At 42.4% G+C, this 24188-nt stretch overlaps 1 protein-coding gene across 1 annotated transcript in view; it reads left to right on the top strand.

Moving 5' to 3' along the window:
- CDHR3 (cadherin related family member 3) overlaps window positions 1-23476 on the top strand; it is a 35405-nt gene extending 11929 nt beyond the window's left edge. The window contains exons 5-19 of the mRNA XM_032107472.1: window positions 558-652; window positions 757-861; window positions 4425-4573; window positions 5909-6098; window positions 6364-6532; window positions 7997-8096; window positions 8242-8340; window positions 8945-9171; window positions 10826-10997; window positions 12449-12693; window positions 15262-15434; window positions 16803-16816; window positions 18264-18295; window positions 19691-19739; window positions 22489-23476. Of these exons, the coding sequence (XP_031963363.1) occupies window positions 558-652; window positions 757-861; window positions 4425-4573; window positions 5909-6098; window positions 6364-6532; window positions 7997-8096; window positions 8242-8340; window positions 8945-9171; window positions 10826-10997; window positions 12449-12693; window positions 15262-15434; window positions 16803-16816; window positions 18264-18295; window positions 19691-19739; window positions 22489-22802 (2133 nt within the window). The 3' untranslated portion in view covers window positions 22803-23476. The remainder of the gene's footprint in view (window positions 1-557; window positions 653-756; window positions 862-4424; window positions 4574-5908; window positions 6099-6363; window positions 6533-7996; window positions 8097-8241; window positions 8341-8944; window positions 9172-10825; window positions 10998-12448; window positions 12694-15261; window positions 15435-16802; window positions 16817-18263; window positions 18296-19690; window positions 19740-22488) is intronic.
- The last annotated feature ends 712 nt before the right edge of the window (window positions 23477-24188 follow it).

Here is a 24188-nt window from a genome sequence, read left to right as displayed (position 1 = left end):
TGTGCAATGCACAAAGTGGCTGATGCTGTGTCCTACCTCTTTTAGCACTAGGCTGTTGTGAACACCCTTCAGCCTTACACCCTCATGTACTCTGTGAAAGTCCACTCTCCCCTCATTGCCCTCTTCAATCATCTGGAGTCCCAAACTTAATTTCCTCCTCCAGCTCTTATGTCCAGCCAAATCCAGCCTTGCCCCTTCTCTCACTTCTCCTTTGTGCATGCAGGCCACTGCCACCACAAATCTGATTTTTGCCTGCAGCACTGTGGTCCTGCTGGCTGCCCTCTCTGGGAAATTCTCATTACAGACCTGGAGTCCACAGAGGTAGAAAACAGAGTGGGTGCTAATGTAGCTCAGTGCCTGTGACTCTCCATGGGCTGTAAGCAAAGCACTTATGACCAGGGTGTGGTGAGCAGGTGTGCTGGCATCTGTGTGTCAGCATTTCGTTATGCAGTTTGGGGCAAATGCTGCACTGTAACTTGGCCTGTTCTACAAGGCAAGGAATGAATGGAAGGGTGTTTTAAGGTAAAAAGACTAATTCTTTACTCTCTTCATTTCAGTATTCACTGCTCCCTGCAACAGTACCATTCTTGATCAGGGAAAGTGGAGACATTTTTTCCACAAAAGAATTTGATTATGAGAAAGATCCGCATTGGTGAGAATGTGTTTTATGCTCGTGGCCTATTAGCTTATAGTATTCAGAGAAATATTTTCTGACATACATGGAATTATTCTTGTTCTGTTTTTCTTATTTAACAGTTACTTTTTAAATGTAACAGTGACAGATCCAGGTGGACTCAACTCAACTAAAACAGTGAATATATATATAATTAATACCAATGATGAAAGGCCTTACTTTACCACGTGAGTAAAAATTTTCCATTGCACTCAAAATGTAGGTGTTTTTTCAGGCTTACTGCTTTGGCAGCTATGGGAGGGTTTAACATAAGGGCAAATAACTATGACAACAAAACACTACTGAAAAAAGTATTTTAATATTGCTATGATTCCTATTCTTATACTGGAAAGCCTTGTCCTAATGTCCCTCATTAATTATTATTTGTATTCTTAATAGTTTAAAGAGGCTCTGCCTTTGTGCTAAGAACAGCCAAACAAGCTTGTTTTACTTGTTAGCATTTACAGAGGTTAAAGTTATGCAAAGATCTGTGGACAAGTTCAGACAAGGAGCTTAATTTCACCCAGTGTGAATACAATCATAAAGGATTTGCTCCTTATGCAGGTCTGCATTTCACCATAATGGTGTTTATTCATGCAGAAATGTCTAGACATAAAAAGTCTCCCTTTTGATCAGTCTTCTTCCCAGACACACTTGTAAACAATCCTGGTGATCTTTGAAACATGTTGTCTCTTACTGTGTCATAAGCAGGAAATTGTGTCATAACACACAAGTCAGAAACAGCTTTTGAAGACTAAAGGAGTCAGGATATATTGAAAATTTGGAAAAATGGGAACTAATATGCATGTGCTACAAGCAGGCTGTTTTGCAGTGGAAAGAGAGCACAATGGATGGTAGTTTCTGAAGCAGGAGCATGACAATTATTACAGCTGATCTGCTCTGTTGTTGATCTATCTTTGTCACTTGCATGAGACACTGATGGGATTTAAGGCACTGTCATTATGTCTCCTGATTGTGAGACTCTACAAGATCCCTGCTGAGAATATTTAAGATGGCTCCTCTCCTGCCATCTCTGCACAAGTGAAGACAAGATAGAACCTGGGGCCACACCAGGAGGTTCCAACCACTTGTTTGGAAAAATCTTCTGGGTGTTTTCTCAAGCCAGAGCATTCTTGAGACAGATCCTGGGCTGAGACCAAGGATCTGGACCTTGATGGTTAAAGGGGTGAAGAATCTGAAGACACAAGAATTAAATGCTAGAAATAGGCATGAATTGTTGTTGTTGCTGTTGTTGTTGTTGTTGCTACCTATTTAATGCTTGAACCTTATGCCTGCAATAAACAATAACATTAACAGCTCATTCCATGTTACTGTACTTCTGAAAGCAGGAGGAATCCTCTTCCCAGTGCCAACATCTGCATATTGCGTTCTAGACTGATTATTCCCTCCTAATGTTGCCATTTCTGTGTATTCATCCTTGTGTCTGGAATGCTAAAAGAACTTTTTAAAATGTTTATCTGCTTGTTTGAATCAGTGAAGTCTGCAGTGACTTGAGAATCTGTAACACCTAAGTTCCAAGACTCATATGGCACAAATAGAGTCTGGTACTTGTTTGAATCTTCTCCCTTTTAGATTGACATTACTGACCAGAAAGAGCAGTTCTGTTTGCAAAGAATTTTAGATTAAATTGCACTTCATGATCTATCCTTAATATGCACATGTATGGCCTGTCTCCTGCTACAATGTGAGCTGCATGCTGGGGCTAAGTACTTCCTGACACTGTAATAATTAGTGCTGGAATGGGAGCTGAGGAAACTTGACGAGTTAGCAAACCTCCTTTATTTTACCCTGATCATAGATGTCAAGATAGAGTTTCAAAGGGTTTTTTAAATTGTTCCCATAGTATATGCAAGCACATCTGGTTTTGGTGTTCACAACACTATATTGGCATTCAGCCTTTTGAAATTGTGGCTGTTAAAATCAATGGAAAATTGTGGAGTCAGGAAAACAAAGGAGAAGGCAAGAAAACAAACATACGTTTCCTTTGCAATTACATTGCAGTGACTAAAATATCTGCTTGAACCATCCTGTGAAAAGCTACTGGCAGGTGGCAGACAGATGGACAACGTGACACTTCCCAGATGTAGTTGTGTAGGAGGTAGCCCCTAACTCCTTTCCAGCTGTCCTGGTGCTTTGTGTTATGGGGATGTGCTTGGTAATGTCCTGCTTCCTCCCAAAAGGTCTAGTGGGGATGGGACAACAACCAGTGCAGGGTGCAGAAGGGTTGGTAGGGCTGTGAGGGTGGAGCTGGGGTGAGTTTGCTGTTCACAGAGAGGTTGGAGCTGGGGTTCCAGTGGGCCTAGGGAGTTTCCTACTTTGGGCCAAAACCAGTTAGAGCTGTGGGAGTGAATGGGATCTGTTTCTTTCTTCATGGCTCAGGAAGCAACAGGAGAACAAGGAGGGAAGAGATCCAGTGCCAAGACTGATATAGAAAGTTTGTAAATACACTGACAAAACAGGTTTCATAAACTCCTTGTTTTCATCTGGCTGTAAGTTAGGTGTTTTTACTGGGAAAATCCTATGTGATTTCTCTCCTGTATGCTTGCCTCTTTTCATATGATCTGACAGAAGAGCTGAAGATAGTGTGTCTTCTTAACCATTTTAAAAATTGCAAGTGGAGGCCTTGAGACATGACATCTTCTGTTCTGTCTCTGCAATTCTCTGCTCCAGTTGCTAAGTGCCCTATGATGTGTGTCTTCAGAGAACAACAAAGGACTCATGTTCTCCTGTACTGGGAACTACAGACCAGTCAATTACCTAAGTGGCAGCATAGGATGTTTAAAAAGGGCAAAAAGGATTTAGTCTTTTAACACACTTCTAATGCTTTTTTTAACTCTTGATGACCTTCAACTCTCCTTGAGTTCTAGAATCAGAAGATGTGTGTGTGTTCGTGTGGGTTTCAGTAATATAAACCAGTCTTCTGAAATTCCTTGCACCATTTTTGGGTTCTGGCCCATGCCTATTTTTGCATGTGGTTCAAGTACTGTAATTGTCCACCTGAGTACCCACATGAACATCAAACTGCAACCACTGTAAGGAATCCTGCACAATTGCCTGCCAGACCATATCTGACCTATAAAACTAAAATCATGGGAAATTTGGGAGCACTGGCATACCAAACAGCAGCAGTAGAGAACCATTTTCCCAATGTAAAATGCATCAGACAGACAGATGCTGCTGGGAGTTTGAGGCACATTCATCTGTTGGGCACCCAGAAGAGTGCTCCTTCCTGCCTTCACCTACTGCAGGGACAACTCAGCTTTTCTGTAATACTGTTGCCCCCCAGAAGGCTCCAGCATTCATTCCAAAAGATGATTGACTACATTACTTGTTGTATTTTTGCTTTTCTGTTGCAAAATGAAGAAATTAAAGCAAATGGCTTTATGAGCTGGCAGCTCTGTAGGAGATGGATGGCATGACTTAACAGCCCCTTACCTCTTCAACTTCCATGGTTCTGTGAAAGTCAAATTGCTTTTACTGTGGAAAAGTTGTAAGGAAAGAACACTTACTTGTGTGGCTGTGTCATGCTTTATGAACACATGCCAGTTCAGCTACTGCTACATGCCCAGCTGGCAGAACCAATGCCTGGGGTATTTATCCAGACATGCAAATAGCCATCTCTGAGCCCAGCATGGCCATGGCTCTGCTGCCACAACTGGCTGCTCAGCTAAATCTGTAATCAGCTGCCCTTGCAAACAAGACGCACGCTTTGCTGAATTTTATCTTGTAGAAAACAAAGGATCTACAGGATTCCAGAGGAACAAAACCCGGGCACCATTGTTGCCAATATAACAGCTAAAGATCCTGATGATGAAGACTCTCCCAGCAGACTTTTCTACAGCATCCAGTCATCTGACAGACATTTCTCCATAAATCCAGGTAAGACAAAGAAAAATGTGACTTCTGACATCTGAAAAAAAAAAAAAAAGACCATCTACTTTGGAGAAGTTATTCTTGACTTAGTTTTAAATAGACTTACTTTATTTTGTGGCTCCTTATAGCAAAAAGGAATGCACAGTCCCTTATTAAGGTCGAATTCTTTGGTCAGCTGACCAAGACTTGGCAAGATATCTTGAAGAAAGTAGACCAAAGGTGACTTCTTGACAAATATTGACTTGTGGCTCGAGGGTGATGGTTCCTTGGGCAGAATTAAGATTGCTGACTTCTTTCTAATATTTGAGGACTGCAATGACCCTTCTGGGGTTCTTGAAACAGCTTCAGGTAGTTAGACCATAAAGTCCTCCCTCCTGCCTGAAATCCTCTCTAGCATTTAAGTGCACAGCAAATCTACATCTCAGGTTCATTGCTCTATTCACGACACTCCTCAGGCAAGACCATCCAAAAGAGGCCTCTTTCTCGTGGTGATCCTATCTTCTTCATACTGTCTGGGATCTGTACATCTGTTCCCCAGAGGTTTTTGCTCCAGGGCTGGCATTCAGTGATGGCTTTGCTCCTTGTCTGCTATTGCTTTAGAACTGCCTATCACAGTTATAAGAAGTGCCACAAAACACAGTGCTGTGGGGGATCAGGATGATCCTTAAATGCTTTGAATTCCCTATGCCTTTTGGCCTTGTATTGCCACCTTCCTCCTTGATTACACTATAAAAGGCGGAGGATATATGCACTGTTCTTTCAACTCTGTGCTCTGAGAATACTACTTGTACTGTGCCATAAAAACCTTCTCTTTTTGAACAGAGGCTAACAGAAGTGAAAAAAAGTATTAAGTGCATGGCTGACCAGAGCACTTGGTGCAGTCTGTCACAGCTAAGAGCAGCTCTGTTGATGTATGAGTAGATTTGGAGGTGCTGAAGGATGCTTAAATGATAACAGTGGAAAGTGAAGCTGTCTTACTAGCTAGGGAGCAAGGACAGGCATTAGCAGCTCATTGTCCTTGCTCTGTGAAGGCACTCGACTCTGGCTTGCACTAGAAGCTTGAGAGTAAGGGAAACCTAAATGCTTTACAAACCCTCTGCTGAGGCCTCCTAAGGTGTATTTTTGAGCAATGGTATCTAGCCATTAATCTTACCCAGAATGTTCAGAGCCATTTTGTACCACTTTAAAAAAATAACTAAACCAGCCATGATTTGCACACAACAGAAGACTTTTTATTCTGCTACCTGTCTGTTGAACTGCCCTGTCCTCTTGCACATGCACCATGACTGTTTGTTTCTTCCCCCCATGGTGAATATCTGACTTCTGGCTGTTCTCTGACAGCAACTGGAGTGCTGCAGGTGACTGGGAGAATTGACCGGGATGCGCTTCCGCTGCGGCTCCATCCTAACCTCTCACTGATAGTCCGGGTAGAGGACAGCCCCAGCAGTGGCCATGCCAGTGAAATGGAGGTCACAATCATTGTTGACGATATCAATGACAACCCACCAGAATGCAATCCTTCTGCCTTCAGGTATGGAGCCTCTCCCTTGCCTTGGTGCTGCCTTGCTGCCCCAGACCAGTGTGCAGATGGACATTTATTGTTAGCCTGCCCATTCTGCAGGGCTGTTGTCCATCACAACATATGGGTCAGATTCCGGGTTGCTTCCTCCATTGTTGCACATTTTGATCTAGGATTTCACTTAGAAAATAAATCAATGTTTTGGCCAGTGATATATGAAGAGTTCAAAAGGAGAAATACAAGTTACTTTGATGGGAAATGTTCTTGTTTTAAACAGGAAAGAAGCAAATGAAAATATGGCTCCTGGGACACTTCTTGTTGATCTTAGAAATTACTGCAAAGATATTGATGTTGATCCATCAAACAACCAATTTAGTTTCACTGGATTATCTGGTTTTGGAAGCAATAACTTTTCTCTGGATTCCACTGTGTCTGGAAGACTTGTGGTCAGTCATTTGTGGCTTTATATTAGATTACCCCATTACAAAAGTCAAGTTATGAAATATTATAAGGGTTTTTAAAATTCATTGTACAAGAAAAAAGAATTACTGTCATCCATTTCACAGTAGGTATGATGTGGAGAATGACTGTTTTGACTAGTTGTGAACTATATACCCCTTGATAGGATGCTTTCTAAGGATTCTACAGAATTTAGTGAACAGAGACTGTTTCCTCCAGTTTTAAATAAATGTGCTAGATATGATTGAAAAAAAATATTCTTTTTTAGGGAGTGTGAAGCACCAACTTTGATATGGATAAACAAAGAAATTTGATGCCATTTCATACCCATTTACTCATGACAGACTGTGGAAGATCCTTGCTACTCAGCATGAAGAATTTAAATACTTGAGAAATCTCACACTCAGTAACTCAGTAATTGGTCAGAATTGTAAAATCACTTTGAGTGGCAAATTTTCACAAAAGTGTGGTGGGATTTGCACTTCTGTGATTTTGCATGTCAAAATATGAATTCCTTATGCTGATAGCTGCTGGCAAACTTGCATTGGCCAGAACCCCACCAGTTCCTGGACATGTGCAATGGTGGTTGTTTTGTTACTTTAGAAAGAACTGTGGGCAACTGCAGAAAAAGGGAAACAACAAAAAATAGGCATTCTGTCTAAAAGACAAGAGTGCTACAGGAGCAGTAAAATGGCTTTGTATGGTTTACTTTAATTTTGGATCTGAGGTTTCCTTGTCAATAAGCACTGCCCTTAGCTGCTTCATCTGCCAACATAAAAAGCATTTTCCTTGCTGCACAGGGTATGACTGTTGTCAATCAAGCCTTTGATCACTGTGTATGCACAATGTACAGACTATGTGAAGTAACCTGTTCCTCCAGGAATTTCCCTGCAGAGACAACCAGCAGTGGATGCCTCTATGTTAGTCCTGCTGCCCCAAAGTTTATGAGGCTTCTACAGTGAGATAGAGAGCTCAGGAGATTAGGATTTAAATCTGTGCGAGCCACCATTTAGTGATAACTTGGTTCCTGGACAAGCACTTGTGGCTGGACCTGATACCTTTGCTTAATGTCTGCAGGCATGAGCTCAAGGAGTAACTATTACTGTTTAGCAATCACAGATCCTTGTTGAGCCAACAAAGGGCAGGGTAAATAGCCAGCTCTTTACACATGCTTTGAATTGACTAGGTAAAGGTCAAGACCTTATGATCCAAATGATAAAACTTCCTGCACTTAAGGGGAAAAAATTTGTTGGCAGAAGTGTGAGCATGTAGGAAAAGCCTGGAATTCAATCCTGGAATTGACTAATAGCCTGTGTTATTCCTATGGAACAGTTCTATATATCCAAGGGGCAGATCACACTTACAGAATGCTGAAAATAGCAATTGTCATCATGTGTACTGTGATTTAATGTATGGAAGTATAAATACAATTGTGTTCCTTTCTAACTTAGATGACCGGAACTATTGATTTAGAAAGTCCAGCTAATCCAGGAGTTGAAGTTTATACTTTGACTGTCAGGGTGCAAGATATTGCCCATCCTAACTACTCAAGCAAGTATCCCTTTTACATTTCTTTTCATAGTTTTCTGTGCTGTAACAGCATGGAGAGAGGAATACCATATGTATTTTGAATATATGCATGAGAAAATTTCACAGCCATACTTAACTATGATTTAATCTTCTGTTATATTTCCAGATATCATCTACATTTACATCAGGATAAAGCCAGTGAATGAATTTTTTCCAGTCTTCAGTAATTTATCTTATGTATTTAGTGTTTCAGAGATTACTAAAGGTACAGTAAGTAGCACCTACATGATAGAAATAATGTTGTCATTTTGTTAAGTGCATTTTTGCTCTAAATGAATTTTCATATATGTAAATAAGGCAAATGGCTCAAAGTTCCAGTTCAACTAGGGTCTCACCATACAACCACCTACTACCCTTAAATAGACTAAACTGGCAAAAACTCCAATTGTACAGATGGAAGCTGAGACACAGAAAAATTCAGCAATTGCACAAGAAATCTGTGACAGTGCCAGGAACTGAACTCAGATGTCTTGTTTTAGACTGTCTTTCCGCTCTTGCTAAATTAGCCCTTTGGAGGGACTGTGGTGGTGCAAAGAAACCTTTATAGACTGACACAGATGAGTGAGGACTCCCTTGGCCCAGCCACAGAGCACTTCTTCTGAGGTTCTCTACAGACTCTTGTGTTTTGGTATTTGCTGCTACCAGACCATGCACAGGGAAGCCATAGCACACCATAGTGAAATAGTGCTTCTCACGCTGTTGCTTTAATTTTCTTGGGTGAAAAACTCTAAACCAAATCATTAGTTCAGTTTCATCTGTATCTTCTGTTACTTTAAATGTTAGTGAAATATGGATTTTCTGTCTCTCAGCTGGATCTAGCATTGGAAGAGTACATGCCACAGACAAGGACTGGCCACCTAATGTCATCACTTACTCCATTGTGGCTGGAGCAGGCACCAGGGATTACACAAATATCTTCTGGATCAGCCCAACGAAAGGAGATGTGAGGATTTTAGCTGGATTAGACTATGAAACAACTCAGAAACATATGTTCACAGTACAGGCCTCAGACCAAGAGACGTCTACAACAGCATCAGTGAGTAAACCCACTCTACTTCCCCTTTATCTACACTTTCTCTCTTCTTCCTGGTAAGAGCAGTAAGACATTGGACAAAGCACTTTGGTCTGTAAAAGGCAAGTCAAACCTTTCCCAGTCATATCACTCAGATGAAAGAGGTGTTTTTCACTCAGTGTTGGTTTATTTCTTACAAAAAGGATAAGATAATACTTTAATCTTTTTGACTGTGGTTGCTTCTCAGACTTTTTTCTTATTTTATCTTGGCAGTGAAATTGTTTTTTGTGCCCTAGACAACTTAAGTTACTCTTTATGGATACAGAGGTACTAGAAAATAGAAAAAGGACAGGGTCTTGAAGCCAGGTAGCACAACCTAGTTGTAGCCATGTTTAGTGACAAATCCTTTTTGGAACCTGTGTAGTGTCCCTTGGCCCTCAAATACACATTTGATTTTGTCTGTGATTTTTCTTTCCCTGCAAAGTGTCCATGTGAGAATTGTGTTGCAGTGCATCAGAGTTGTGTTTTGATGGAGCAGTACAGAGAGGATGTGGATGGGAGGAGGGCTTGGGCAGCCTCTTGGGTTAATGTCAGAGGGCCAGCCCAGTAGAGTTGTGTCTGCTTGGCCTGCTGGAGTTGTACCTTGCCCTGACCATGAACTACTTTTTTCCCTGATGGTGCTGTCTGGCAGGAGCTAAGACCATGCCAGGTACCAAGATAACTTTAAACAGCAGGGTTGTGCTTAGGTTTGCTGCCCAGACCTATTTTATTCAGAAGAAAAATTACAGATGGTATATCCACAAAGGTATTTTATAGTTATTTCTTTCAAACAACCCCATTGTCCCTCACAGACAGACTCACTTTTACTTCTTTTCACATTTTCCTCCTCATGACTGCTTTACATTTGATTTTTGCAGATCTCTTGGGGTGACACAGGTACTAGGCTTGCTTTTCATTCCAGCCAAGCACCGCCCATAGAGTTGCTAGCTAGGAGATGTTTAATCTCTTTATCATGTATAATGCTTCAAGGTGATGGTAAATGACAATTCAGCATCAGAAGCTTTTAACAATGTCAAACTTGTCTGTTGCCTGACTAACAGACATTAGAAGAAAGGACTTTAAGAAGGGTAACTTTTTCTTTTATCTAGCTATTCCCAGATGACATCAAACACATCTGGTGCTTCTGTGGGTGCTCTCAGCCATGCAGGAGGCCATTACCAGCATTTCTTTCTCACTGGAAACAGTCTATAAACACTCTTCCTTCCATGGATCATGCTCTGAATGGTTATTAAATATGTTAAGAAGCCTAACTAATGATTGTGAAGCAAATTGAGAGTTTTGGAAGGGAGTTTAATGATTATGTGTTACTATTATTATATCTCATTTTAACAATAACACAATTCAGGTTATTCAAACAGTCAGACATATCAGCTTGAAAACCCCTCACTTTTGGAAGATGGCTCAGGTTAAGGAACATGATCCCAGAAGAGTGCTGATCACAAGAATTGAATCACAGACATTTTCTGGCAGGAACTAGGTTGAAAGGGGACTTCAGTGCTCTTCAAAAGCTGTTGATCAAAAGAACAAAATGGGCAAAGCCAAACAGTTTCTGAAATGAATAAAATTCTGTCTCAGCACATGGAAGCAGCTTCAGCTTGCTATTCCTCTTTTCTTCCAGGTAACTGTGAGTGTTTTGGAAGTAAATGATGAAGAACCAGTTTGTTCACCCAATTTCTTCTCACTTCAAATCCCAGTCAGCTTAGCTGTTGGGACCAATATTAATGGCTTCAGGATTGAATGTCAAGATCGTGATTCTGATCCCAGGTCTTTCCGTTACTTCATTAATGAAGGTACTGTGTCACAGTGTGGGAGCAGTGAAAAAAAATAGTGAATGCAGATGCTGCACTTACATTTATAAACAAAAGTCTAATATAGTTTGTGTGCTACTTTTCATGGTGAGCTAGCTGTGATCCACAAATTTTGCACATCATTACATTGCTGCTCTCTGCACAAGCTGGCTACTGGTACTACTGGTGGTAGCAGCTAGAACCACTCCCTTGCAAGGCTGGATTGCATTCCACATTAATTAATCAGCTATTAATTACACAGTTGAAAAGAACTTGGGAAGAATGAGCTGGAAGGGTGTGCAGTGTCAAATTTCTCTTCCAACTACTGCTGAGTAAATCTTGAGAAATGATGGAAAGTTCTATTACTCTGCATATCTCACCTCTAGATGCTGGTGCACTGTTGAAAACAACTGCTCGAACCTGCATGTCGTAGGTCCATGCTATATGCAATAAACCCTCATTTTAAGAATCCTTGTTTGAACTTCATGATCAGCTGCATCCACTTGGAAAACTGCAGTGGTATGGGATGACAGCTTCACAAAAATGGGAATGCACTGTCTTGGGGCAATTCCTCCTTTTGTTGCTGAGGTGACTGCTGTGAAGAAGGGAGCAGAATGTCCAGGTGTCAGTAAAAAGCTGTGAGCATCAAAAGAGAGAATCTGTCCTATTGCAGTCCCTTGATGCCACAGAAGGAGCTCTGTGGACATAGTATTGACACATGAATCCATACAATGGCTATGTTGATAAATCAGTGTCTGACCACACTGGTGTCCTGGCGCTACAGACCTGAGCTGTGTCATGCATTGGCCTCTGAGCCACAGAGCATCTCATGGCTGTAAAATAGGCACTGTAAAATAGGCATGGCCTTCAAGGTCAAGTCTGCCTGCAGCCCAGGCCATGAGCAGCTCTCCAGCTACAATGGACAGAAAGCAAGGGGTGGGGAGCCAGTATTTCTGAACTCTCCTCCCTGCCCCATGCTGCTGACAAAGCACTGGAGGCAACCAATGTCACTGAGTCATGAACTCTCTTCTGGGGGACCTCTTCAAAGGCCACTGCCTCTGGGCAGATGGAGAAGCCATGGAGAGAGGCTGGAGCTACACTCCAGGAACACCCCAGTAGCAGAATGACCCCTGCCACAGTGCAGGGTCCTCACCCCAGCTGGCTGTTGTTGGGTGCTCCCCAGGCTGTAAGTTCAGGTCATTCAGGTGACCTCTTGTGTGCCCTATGGCTCTGAAGTGTTTCCACAGCCTCCTCTCTGCTATGTCCCCATAGAGGGTCTTACTCTATATTGTAATGCTTTTGTGACTGCATTGTTTTAAATTATTTTATATGGTACAAGGCAGCTCAAGGAACCCTTCTTGCCATTGACATTTCACCACACTTCACCATTTGTTACACACATTGATGTGGAATTAAAGTAAATATTTTTGCATATTGGTGTTACCTTTTTGCAGGCAATAAGAACAATCATTTCATCTTTTCACCAAGTGCTGGCTCCAACACATCTCGTCTGATTCTCGCATCAAAGTTTGACTATGAGAGTGGGCTTGATACAAACTGGATTTACAGTCTGCGCGTCCACATAACAGATGACAATTTAGTATCTGCCAGGGACAAAACTACACACTCAATTAAAACTGGAACAGTGACTTTAAGCATCAGAGTTATCCCAAACCCAACTACTGTCACTACCACTACAGTAAGTTCACTAAAACTTTTGTCCAGTTCTGCATTTCTTTTATGGACTAATCTCCACAGGAGTGGAAAAAAGAGGATAGATGTATGCAAAAGGAAAGCAAAAACCTAGAGTACATCTAGTGCTGGGAGGTTCTGAGCCCTGTGCTCTTATGATGAAGCCAGAGATGGTTGACGTGCTTAGTGATGAAGGATTAGTCCCAGGTACAGCGTCATAACATGTGTTTTGTATTTCAGTTTCTAAAACAAAAAGGGCAGGAAGCCAGAGGACCGGGCATGCTGCCATTACCATGCAACTGGAAAGTTAAAGATTTTGGCAGCTTTATTAATAAGGAAAGAGCAGGGATTATCCTTTGTCTGGAACCTTAAAATTACCTCATGCATTTTGCACTACCTCTTTTTTTATTCATAGCTATTCACTGCCCCAGCTGCCTTGCAGTTCTTTGTGCTTCTTTATCATTGGAGCGCATTAATCTGTGCCTACCAAAGTTGAAACAGACAACAACAACAACAAGAAATCCTCATCACTTGAAAGGGTCCTTTTCCCATCCCTGAGGTCACTGTCGTGTAAAACTTGGAGCAGCATGTCAAGAACTGACGCAGTTGTGCACAGCCTCAGAGTGTCACTGAGTTTTCAGTGTTTCAGACAGCAAATCCAGAGGGGTGGGATGGGTCTTTCCTGAGCTCCCTGCCCATATGGTGGTCCATAGCTGAGCTGAGGAAGCCTGCACAGCTTTTGGCAGCCCGAGTGGGATCTAACCCTGCACAGCCTGTGGAGGTGTGGGCCTGTGTCCCAGCAATAGAATTCACTTCTCTGCACAGCCGTCCCAGTTGAGCTCTGGCTTACCAGTTTAATTTTGAAGCTGATTTCCATCAGGCTGGTGCAAGATGTGAAGAGAGCTTGCTTTTGTCTTGCCTATAGATGTAACACAGCCTCAGGGTACTGACCACTCTGTCCCTATCCTTGTAGCAGTCACCCCTTCAGGCCTGGCTGCACCATTGTCCATCATCCAGAGTCCATCCATTCCCTGCCTGCCTGCAGATGGCATTACCCTTTTCTCTCTTGCATGCAGGAATGAAAATATGAGTTTCCAAGTGAAGTAGTAAAAGACCCTTTTGCAGTAAAATGGTCTGGATCTTCTAGAGGCTACTGGTAACTGAGCCAGAACCAAAGAATCCAGCTAACAGCACATGCAAGTCTGGTTGCTTTGCTATGAAAATGCTTAGATCCAAATTTTCAGACTGATTAATAACCCTGTTATTATCTAATGCTCTTTTGGGAAGGAATAAATGATTTTTTCACTGCCTTCTACTCCCCCTACTTGATGTGGAAATGAAAAGTTAAGCTGAATAAACTTATTCTGTATTTCTTTCCCGTGCTTTACCACAAATACAAACAGTCTCAACCACATACCACAGCATTAAATCTGTCTCCCTAGAGATACCAGCCTTCCACTTTCAGGCTATTTTCCAGAAGAACACTTCCATTAGAGCAAGTTCTCCCATCACTACCCTTTACATGTGTTCAGTGCAGCGACTCAGTGAGTCAGATACTGGAAAGCTGGTAGTGTAGAAAAGAAACCCCGTCACAAAAAGTCTCTTGTGACTTTAGTTCAAATGAGAATAAAGTGGTGGTGGTGGTGATATTATTTGAGAGTTTCTCTAAGCATTGGATGTATCTTTTTTTGACAAGACTAAGTAGGTTATTTCAAAATTATCCTTAAACTAGAAAGAAATAGATAGCCTGCTCAGTTTCGTACTCATTGTTGTTACAAACGTCTTACAGAAAATTAAATAAAAACTTCAGTAGGTGATCAAAACTAATAGTACCACACTAGGTAATGAACCAGGTAGAGCAAATGAGTAATGTCTGAAATGTGTGAGGATAGTTTCATGATGGGACCTTAATGAATGGGTTGCTAGCACCAAGTGATATGCCAGCTCAGAGATGTGTCTCCTGACACTCAGGAAGATGTGGGAGATTGCAACTGCTCAGGAAGTGTGCTTTTCCTTTCTGGAACAAGTCACTGGGTAAAAAAGAAGGAGTTTCATTTCTTTTTATACAATAACCCAGTTCCTTAGGGTTCAACTCTTACAAAGCAGACTGGATGATCACTGCTGTGAAGATGACCTACTTCCAGTTTTGCCTTAGATAACAAGAAAACATTATCTCAGTAATGGTAGTATTCCCTGAACTTGCCCACCCTCCAACAGTGTGCTTACAGGCTGCCTCTCAGGCTTTTAAACTTCTCCATGACATGCTTGTGTTAATATAAGATATTGAAACATGATCTGGAACCTCCCCTTTTCCTTGTGGGTGGGCTCCATTTCACCTGCCTTTGGTTGCCCCAGGAGCTCAGTGGTCCATCCCAGCCATCTGAGATGCCTTGGCGGTCAGCAGGCAGGCACATAGGATGAATCACTGTCTCCCTCCATCTCCCTCTGCCCATCATCTGCAGAGCCCCAGGGCAAGCTCGGGCCGGGTGCCTCAGTGCAGAAGTTCAGCCAGATGAAAGGTGCTGTTGGTGTCGGTACGCAGCCTTGAGGAACTCTTCCTGTCTTGTTTTAAAAGCCTGGCTTCACTGTTGTGACAAAAAGGGAAAACCTCTACTCTCCGTCGGCGTGGTACGTGCCATTCGTCATCACCCTCGGCAGTTTGCTGCTCCTCGGGCTGCTGGGCTACCTGGGGCTCCTGCTGCTGACGCGGCTCCGCACCCGCTGCCCTCCGGCAGGGAGAGCGCCTCTGTGAGTCCTCTTACGTGTCACCCTGGGGAAGTCCCCAGCAGCACCTGGCAATGACAGAAATGGCTCAGGCCTTTCAGCCGTGATGATATCGATGATTTAAATCTTTTATAGCGGCATGCCCTGTACTGCAGTAAATGCTAATACAAGCTACAGTGATATTTGTGTTAATGTTATGAAATCCAGGAAATGTGTCCATGGCTTTTTTTTCATGGTTTAGTAACATTAACGTTAGCAGAAGGTGGAAGTGGAATTAGCAATTATGACCTCTAAAGGCAACTACGCTCATGAGCCTCAGTCAGAGCCTGTGCCAGACTCTGCTGACCACAAATATTTTGGTTTGTATTTGACTCCCACTCCAAGGGAGCTCCTATCTAGGTAGTTACTGGATGCATTTTCCTCCCTCTCAGCTACAGATCCCAGTGTTCCTTGCAAATACTGGTTCTCATGCCAGATTTGTTGTTCTGGCAAAACTTCTGCTGATTTCCGGGAGTTTTACCCAAGCCAGTTACAAGGCTCTGGCCCATAAAGCTTCACAGTACCTCTAAGTGCTCGTGCTTGGCAAAAGGCATGGAAGCACCTGGGACCAGCTCTGAGTCACTGTGGGAAGTGCAGAGATCCCTGCTTGCTGCCTTCTCAGTGGGCTGGAACCTGGCTGCCTCTAAATTGACTTTGTTCTTCACAAAACAAAGATAAGCAGTCCTTTAAGTGGCTGGAATTAAAAAAACCCCGGGATTTCTAGAAGTATTCTCAGGATCTGGACAACAATTTAGAAGTTAGATTAAATGTAAAGAGGTACTATATGACTGTGACTATAGCTCAAATCGTGTGTGCAAAGCATTTACCAGCTTGTGAAAAAAAATGACAAATGAATCTAAGATACTGCTATTATTTATTAATTGGGGAAATGATTTATTGGAAGCCAGGCTCTCCCATTAAAAAGCAATTTCTATGTTTTCAAAAACATTTACAACCTTTCAAATATTTTAAAAGGTATTCTCTGAGCACATCAGATCCAAAAAATTGACCTTCCTCCAAGAATGGAAAAAATGACAATATCTGAAAATATATTTTCCCAGCTTACATAAATCCATTATGCTATCATCAATAAGACTTTATTATTTTAATAGCATTCCTTCTTGAAGAACTGTTACAGCAATGCTCAGGGCTGTTTTCTTGTTTGAGAGCGGCATTAAATGATACAGGCTTTCTGTGAAAGCAAAACCAGAAACCAAACAAATCAAGCAAATCTCAGAATTTGAGGAAACACATCCTTCTTGCCAAGTGAAAGAGAACAAAAACTATGATTTTTTTGTGTAGGCAAAACTATGACATTTGATAACTACACTCTTAATCTTCTTTTCATTACAGGATAAACGCTCCAGGTGTGTACCTCTTTTCTATATTTTAATGCTTCAGAACAAGACCTTGTTTTTGATTCAGTGTAAAATATGTAAATTAATTTCTAGATAAAAAATTGACACAGTAGAAGGGTACTGAGATTAGATAATCCTGGCCAATTATGTGAGGCTTGACAAAGTGATTTCATGGCCCTTTTAGTCTTCAAATCTATCAGCTATTAGGCAAAACCCAGATTCAGAATACCCAGTCTGGTATTCTGGCACAGATGCTAAAGAATAACTGTATTTTTCACACACAATTTATACACTATCTGTTAAAAAATAATCTCATCCATCTATAGCACCTTCAAAAGTCCTCTCCACTCTAATTCCGTGTTCTCTGATCCCTTCATTTTCTCCCTTGACACCATTAGTTCATGTACATAAAGATTTATTTTGAAGTATTGGTCCTTTTAAAGGGGTTGTATAACTTAGCAGGGAGATAAATTGCACATGGAAAGGCATGGTTTTTTTAAGGAGTCTTGCTCCTTTTAGTCCCATTACGTTTCTGCTAGAGAGCATTGCTCATATGGGCTCAGTAGGACCCTGGTTTTGTAATTCCCCCTTTCCTCAGTCAGTGTCTCCCAACTGGAAAAAACACAGGACTAACAAACCCCACAAAATTAACTGTTCTCTTGGTTGCCCAGTTTGAGACATTTCAGTGTTGGCTGGTTTCCGAAAAATGATTTTTTTTGCTTTCTGAAAAACTGGTTCCCAGATGCTGGGCAGCAAAGGCCAGACAGAACAGGTTTCCCATCAATGCTCAGGTTGAGATCCACATGCAGCACCTCAGAGTTTTGCACACCTGGCCACAAAGCACATTTGTGGTCAGGCACAGTTCTCCAAAGAAAGGCCATTAAACAAATTGGCAAGGAGTGAGCAAGAAGAAATCATAGCAAGTAGTTGGGTATCATCCACAAATCCATGCTGTCGAGATGCCCATGGCACTGCTGCTGTGTTTGTTTGCATGTGGGATGAGTTAATAGTGTGGCAAATTGACACACAACCAAATTGTTCTTCAATCCGAGTTTTACTTGACTGAAAATGCAGCTCTTCCATGTTTTGTCTCCAAGCTGATATTTGACACAAGCTTTGCAACTACAAACATTCATGGAAAACAATAATCTACATTTCTTGTTCAGATATTCCCAAAGGTGAATTTCTGTATTTTTTTGTATTATTTAGAAATGGAAACCTGTTTAATAAACCACTGTTATTCATTCATTACTGACTTTTCAAGGCTAGACTTTTGATTAGTCACTGGCAACTGTGGATTGTCACTCAGCATTTGAAAAGAAGTAAGGCTCATTTAAGATGTCTCAGCATTTGAGTAGCAAGAATGTCTATTTCTTTGAGGATATCTTGGCTTTAGTGTCTATAGTCATCATCAGAAAATTCTGGTTATTAATAATGTGCATTTTCCTTTCTGTAGAAAAGAAGAAGCCTAAGAAAGAAGTGGTTGTGGTAAGTACTGCTGGCCTCAAATCAAACCCCAGTTTTGCCAGCCTCATCATGCAATACGATCATAGGACCCTTTCTATGAAAGGTGTCTGTTTTCCAGAGAATATAAAAATGATAGGCAAGGAAAAAAGGATTGCCCTCAAGTGCAAAACATTTCATTGTCCCAACTGGCCTCTGTGTTTGGAAACAACATGGGGTGTGAGGGGTGCTCACCTGCCCTGGGGCCCCTTTGCTTCCAAGTGCCAAAATGCTGTACTTGGGAGGTCAGGCAGGCTGTGCCCACAACAGGGACAGGGAGACTTGCTGCAGAGGTGGGATGACAAGTGCCCCAGCTTCACTGATGGCAGTGGTGCACTGCTGAGACACCACTGACCTGTGCAGCCAACTCTGACCCACCTGAGTGCAACCAGTAAGATATGCCAGCATACCCAAACTGTAAAGAGTTTGGCCTTGATAAGCTGTTTGCAGCAAAACATCATAGATGTTTCCACTGTTGGAGATGTTTCTTTGCTCCTGGATCTCAGGGCTCCTTGCTTTTCATAGACATTATTGCACAAAGGCTGTCATGCTCTCAGGCATGTGGTGTGATTCCTGGAGTGGTCCTTTGCAGGTCCAGGAGCTGGACTTTGATGATCCTTGTGGGTCCCTTCCAACTCAGGATATTCTGTGAATCTATGCAAGGCACTTTGATTAGTGAACTCCCTCCCCCCAAGTTTTTCAGAGAGGGGATTCCCAAGCCCACTCTGGGTGGAGGATATTACCCCACCAAATATTACCGCAGGCCTGGGCCCTAGGGTGTATCACCGTGTCCTGCAGCCATAGGGAGGAGGAGAAGATCCAGCAGGCAGGAATTGTGCAGCAAGATTGATTTATTTAATTATTTTACAAACTCTTTTGTAGACTTTTTTCTTCATAGTCTAATTGGACAAAGGATCAGACACCCCTTGGGGTGATTGGCTAAAATCCTAAAACATCCATTGTCAAAATATTTTTCTACTGTACCATAAACAAGACTTTTCAAGGTTGCAGGTGTTTGGCTGTTTACAGAACTCTGCTACCTCTTCTGTGAGAGAGAAAAGTCTCTCACGGACTTAGAAAATAGCAAGAAAATCCTTGCTAGCAGCATTTTTGTATCTACAGGAGGAGACCCTCTTGTGGCTACACACGTGGAGGCATTTAGCATGTCTTATTAATTCTCCTTTGAACATCTAGTGGGGAAACCCTACACCACAAATGGCTCTTGTTGCCGGTTTAGATTAAACCCATCCTAAAGGAATGCAATATACAAGTCATACAAATCTACCTCCATTCACGTAGGTCACCATTTCCAAGTCACTGCTCCTCCTTCTGACTTGGCGAATTCACAGGTTTCATTTCACATTTTGTGTTTCTTCACAGACAATGACAGAGCTAAACACTGTCTTTGATGGAGAAGCCATAGACCCAGGTAATAAAAAGCAATTAACAGGGAATATGAATATTAGGCTGGAAACAAACTGGATTAGTTGATTTAAATATGGTTCAACATTGGTTTTTCATATTTCAGGTTAGCTGTTTCCAAGGAATGGGAGCTATATCTCACAGATAGTGAGAATCAAGACAGTGCCTTAGTAGCATTCATAATGGTAGAATATACTTATGGTCCTTGAAAGCACACATCTGATGGTCAGACTGTTCACTACTCCTCTGCTAAACTGGCATATATGGATGTGGTATAGGAAGGTGGAAAAGGAGGAGGAATTTGCTGCAAGTCTCTTGATCTGGTGCTGTCATAACTACGTGGTCTCACTCTTCTCATGTCTGGGAAATGGCCAGGAGGTTAATGTCACTGCAGAAGTACTGCCTTCATCTCCTAAACCTTTCCCTGGATGCAGGGTGGGTGGGTGGGTGAATTACTGGCTCCTGTACAAACCTCTTCCCTTGCAGCAACAGTGCATTGCTGCTGTTTATCCAAGGCTCAGGCATCGCTTGTTGGGGAGAAAAGGGAAGGCCATCAGCAGGCAACAGCTACTGATTGTGTCACCAGGCTCCAGCTGTGCTGACTCTGAGCATATCTGATTAACCAGCTGGGAAAAGCGAAAATAAGGCAAAAGCTACAAACCTCAGGATGATCTGGGAGGTGTGTGCTTATCCAGCTCCCCAGGTGACAGCCACTGCTCTGCAGCAGAGCTCATTGCAGGAAAAATATTTTTGTTTTCCTAAGGGTTGATCTGGCTTACCTCATTGCCCTGAAACACAGCCCCTGCCTGAGCCCCTTAGTTTGATGCTTGGCCTGGAATTAGGGTGCCCAGCCCTGTCCCTAATGGCTGATGGCCCCAGCATAGAGATGGGGAGCTGGTAAAATGTGACAATCAGTCAAAATAGGTTTTTAACAAATAGATCTGAAAATAGGTCTAAAACAATAGGTCTAGAAATCACCCAGAAGGCAGGCTTGTTTCAAGGCTTGGATTCATCTGGCCAATTTCCACCCAAGTGCCTGTAACTTGTGTTTCTTATTAGCTGGCTCAGGGCTGTTGGATGCCTTGAGCTAATGGGAAACACTAGGCATGGAGACTGAAACACAGTTTGGGCAAACAAGTGGGACCCTACTGTGCAATTAAGCCCATCCACAAGGCTGCTCAAGGCCAGTTTGATCCAGGTCCAAGCTCACCTGCTATTTATAGAGATCTGGAGGAATGGGCTCCAAAATCCCTGCTTTTTCCCTGAGTAACTGCATTTGTAACATACTAAAAATGGATAGTCTCTAGGCTACTGCAAGAGCTGCTTTCCAGCGCTCTTGCAGGATAGCTGGGGCTCCCTTTCTCAACAAACCTGACCATACTGGACTTAAGGATGTCTGAGCCCATCCAAACTGTCATGCAGAGCCACAGCATTCGTGTTGTGCCTGACACAAGCATTAAGCTGCAACACAGCTCTGGGGGGCAGCAGGGAAATGTGTGCTCCCCATTCCTCCCCTCTCTTCTCCACAGCTCATCCCAAACCCTAGAGGATCAAAATTGCTTGTTTGGAAATGAGATTTAATAATTCCCAGGACATCATCGGTTGAATATGATTAAGAGGGATGGTCAGAAGCTGTTTCCTGATCTGGGCTGCTTTAACATGTCTGCCTTGTAAGCAGTCAGAAAAAATAACATGTAAAGAGATCCAGTTTCATCTTGAGTTGCTCAAATTGTGTTAATGCGTCATAAATCATTAATTCTGATACAAACTGCAACATGTAGTAACACGTAGACACTGTTTCTTTCCAAGCCTTAATGGTCTTCTGTTTGTCTCCTATTACTAATGTTTACAGAAAGTGCCATTATAGCTCCTGATTCTCTGTTTAGCAAGATACAGTGCTTTAGACTGTGAGGCAATCACACAGGACACACAGCAATTTTTTGACTTATCTCTAGTAGCAATGAACTGAAGGAGAAGATATATTTGCTTTTAATGTGCAAGTAGAAATTAGCCATAAACCCTGAATAGAGACAGAAATCTTTCTGACAAGGAAAGGTAGACATGTGTGCTAAACAACACAAATTTAACAATATTTTTTATAAATGAGAGAATATGTACTTGTACAAAACACACAGTGCTTCACTCTATTAACGGCAATGCGCATGGCAAGCCTGGAGGAAAGCATTTTGTGCAAATGGAGAAGGAACGCATGCAGCCAAGACTCACTGGATCTCCAAATCCTGGGTCAGTCCGGATGAGCTGAAGATGTATGTGGCCTATTGTGCTCCTAAGCAGGTTTTACTGCCTCTGGTAGGCAACTCTACATGACAAAATAGGCACAGACATATATAATGGTCGTGCTCAGTATGGCCAAAGATAGAAGTTTTGTCCTCACGACAATGGATGTGTTTGTTACACTGCCCATGTTAATCCTTGGTAGCTGGAACCTGGATAGAGTTATAGGGTGATAAGAAAGTTGAGGGTTTTTTTGGAATGGGAATGTTTTAAATATCTCTGTTCCCCGAACTGCAGAGACAATTCTTATAGCGGCAGAACAGCCAGCGTCTCCTCTAAGCAGCCACTGCAACGCCCAGGTCCCCATAGAAATGACGCTTTCCCTTTCAGGGCCACCTCCCCAGTTTGGCTGAATTCCAAGTGCTTCACATTTCTCAGTTCAACCCCATGCTAAGAATGGCCATGTCCCAATCTGCTAAAGCAAGAATGATTTTAACCTGTTGTCTTTTTGTTCTTGCAAGTTACTGGCAGAGTGTACGAGTTCAATACACAGTCGGGGGCCCGGAGGTGGAAGAAGAGCAATGAGCCCCTTCAGCCAATGCTAGCTGTGCAGGTAACATCCAGTGCCACAGAAAACAGTGGCCAAGGGACAGAAAGACCAGAGGCATCAAGCAAAAAAGAGCCTTCAGAGAAGAGGAAAGAGCTGACTGCAGCAACAAAACCGGCTGCCAAGCCCTCAGCATGGCAATCAGAAACACCAGGCCAGGCTGGGCTGAGATTGCAAAAGCAGAAAGAGGAGTCTGAGGACAGGGGATTATCTTCACCAGCCCCTTAAGGCAGGAACTGACTTCATCTCCCAAAATGAACTCTGCTTTGCTGTTAAGCCAGAGTGCATGAGACTCCAAGGTGCCTCCCAACTGACCCCTGATTTGAACAGCCAAATAGTCAGATGAGATTTTTCGCTCTATCTCAGCTGTAAAGCAAAAGGTGGCCATAAGGTGTGCAAACCGGACCCAAAGGCAGGATGAATCTGGATGTACCTTTGGCAGGTGCATGTAAGAGCAGGAGAGAAGAAGAGGAAACAAAGCAGAGTCACGGACAGAAGCATTCAGTGCCCACTGCCTCCTCCAGTGGTAGTTTTCCCCTAGAAGAGCTCTGCACCTCCAGCAGACATGGTCACATCCTCTGAGCGCCTTTGGGAATGGCAGCATACACAGATGTGCTTTCTCACCAGTGAATGAGATCTCCTGTCCCTGCTGAGCAACCAAATGAGTGAAAAGCACATCAGGGTAGAAATGTTTGCTGGTAAAAGCTGAAAATATTTTCTTTTCATTCAGTATTTTATTTCAGCCCTTCCTTGCCCTCCCATCTTGCTGTAGGAAAGACCATGGCTTGAAAGCAGTTCTGGAGTAGAGAAAACCCACAGCTTCTTGTGGTATCTCAGGCTGTCATGTCAACACTTTCAGCTTATTTATCTTTCGTAACACTAGCAGCATTCAATATCTTCACCTTTGATATTTCCTCTGGCACATTTACTGCTTTACAGAATCAAGTGGAACATACTCAAAAGAATAATGACAGTAAATACACGGGGTGAAATAATCTTTTCTGAGTGTGAGCATGTATAATGCAAGTTCTGTCTAAGAACCTCACATAAAATAAGCAAACCTGACAAGATTTTATAAAATTATTTTAATCTGAAGAAAAACAATTATAAACGATGACTTAATACTCCATGTCTTGCCTTGTTTTCTTTCCTGATTACAAAAAAGTTTTTTGACAATGAGGGACTGTTATCAGTTGGCAAAAGAAAATCTTGGTTTAACTTGAGCAGGGGTGGTCCATGAAGATTTTATTCAGTCTCTCACATACATTGTTTTTTGTCATACAACAAAGGACTTGGATGGAGAAATCCACAGTAATTTCACCAAGGATCCTACACTTCAAAAAAGCACCCCTCATGGTGCTGTGGCTCTTTGCTGTGCTCCAAAGGAGTGTCTTGACTCAGGAGCAACTTCCCTAACAAACACAAATGATCTTGAGTCCAATTTCATTGCACAGTCAGAAACCCAGCGTGTAATGAACACCACAATGATACAGATAGGAAAAAGTGATTTATATTCTCTGAGCACGTTATCAGTTTAGTGTGTCCATGGCAGTTGTCATAGCATTGTTTGACCCTCCAGCACCAACAGGGCCAGCCACACATTCAGTGGCCCAA

This window comes from Corvus moneduloides, chromosome 4 (assembly GCF_009650955.1).
Source record: "Corvus moneduloides isolate bCorMon1 chromosome 4, bCorMon1.pri, whole genome shotgun sequence".
NCBI classification, from domain to species: Eukaryota; Metazoa; Chordata; class Aves; order Passeriformes; family Corvidae; genus Corvus; species Corvus moneduloides.
Note: the sequence above shows the minus strand (reverse complement) of the source record. Positions and strands in the feature narration are given on the sequence as shown.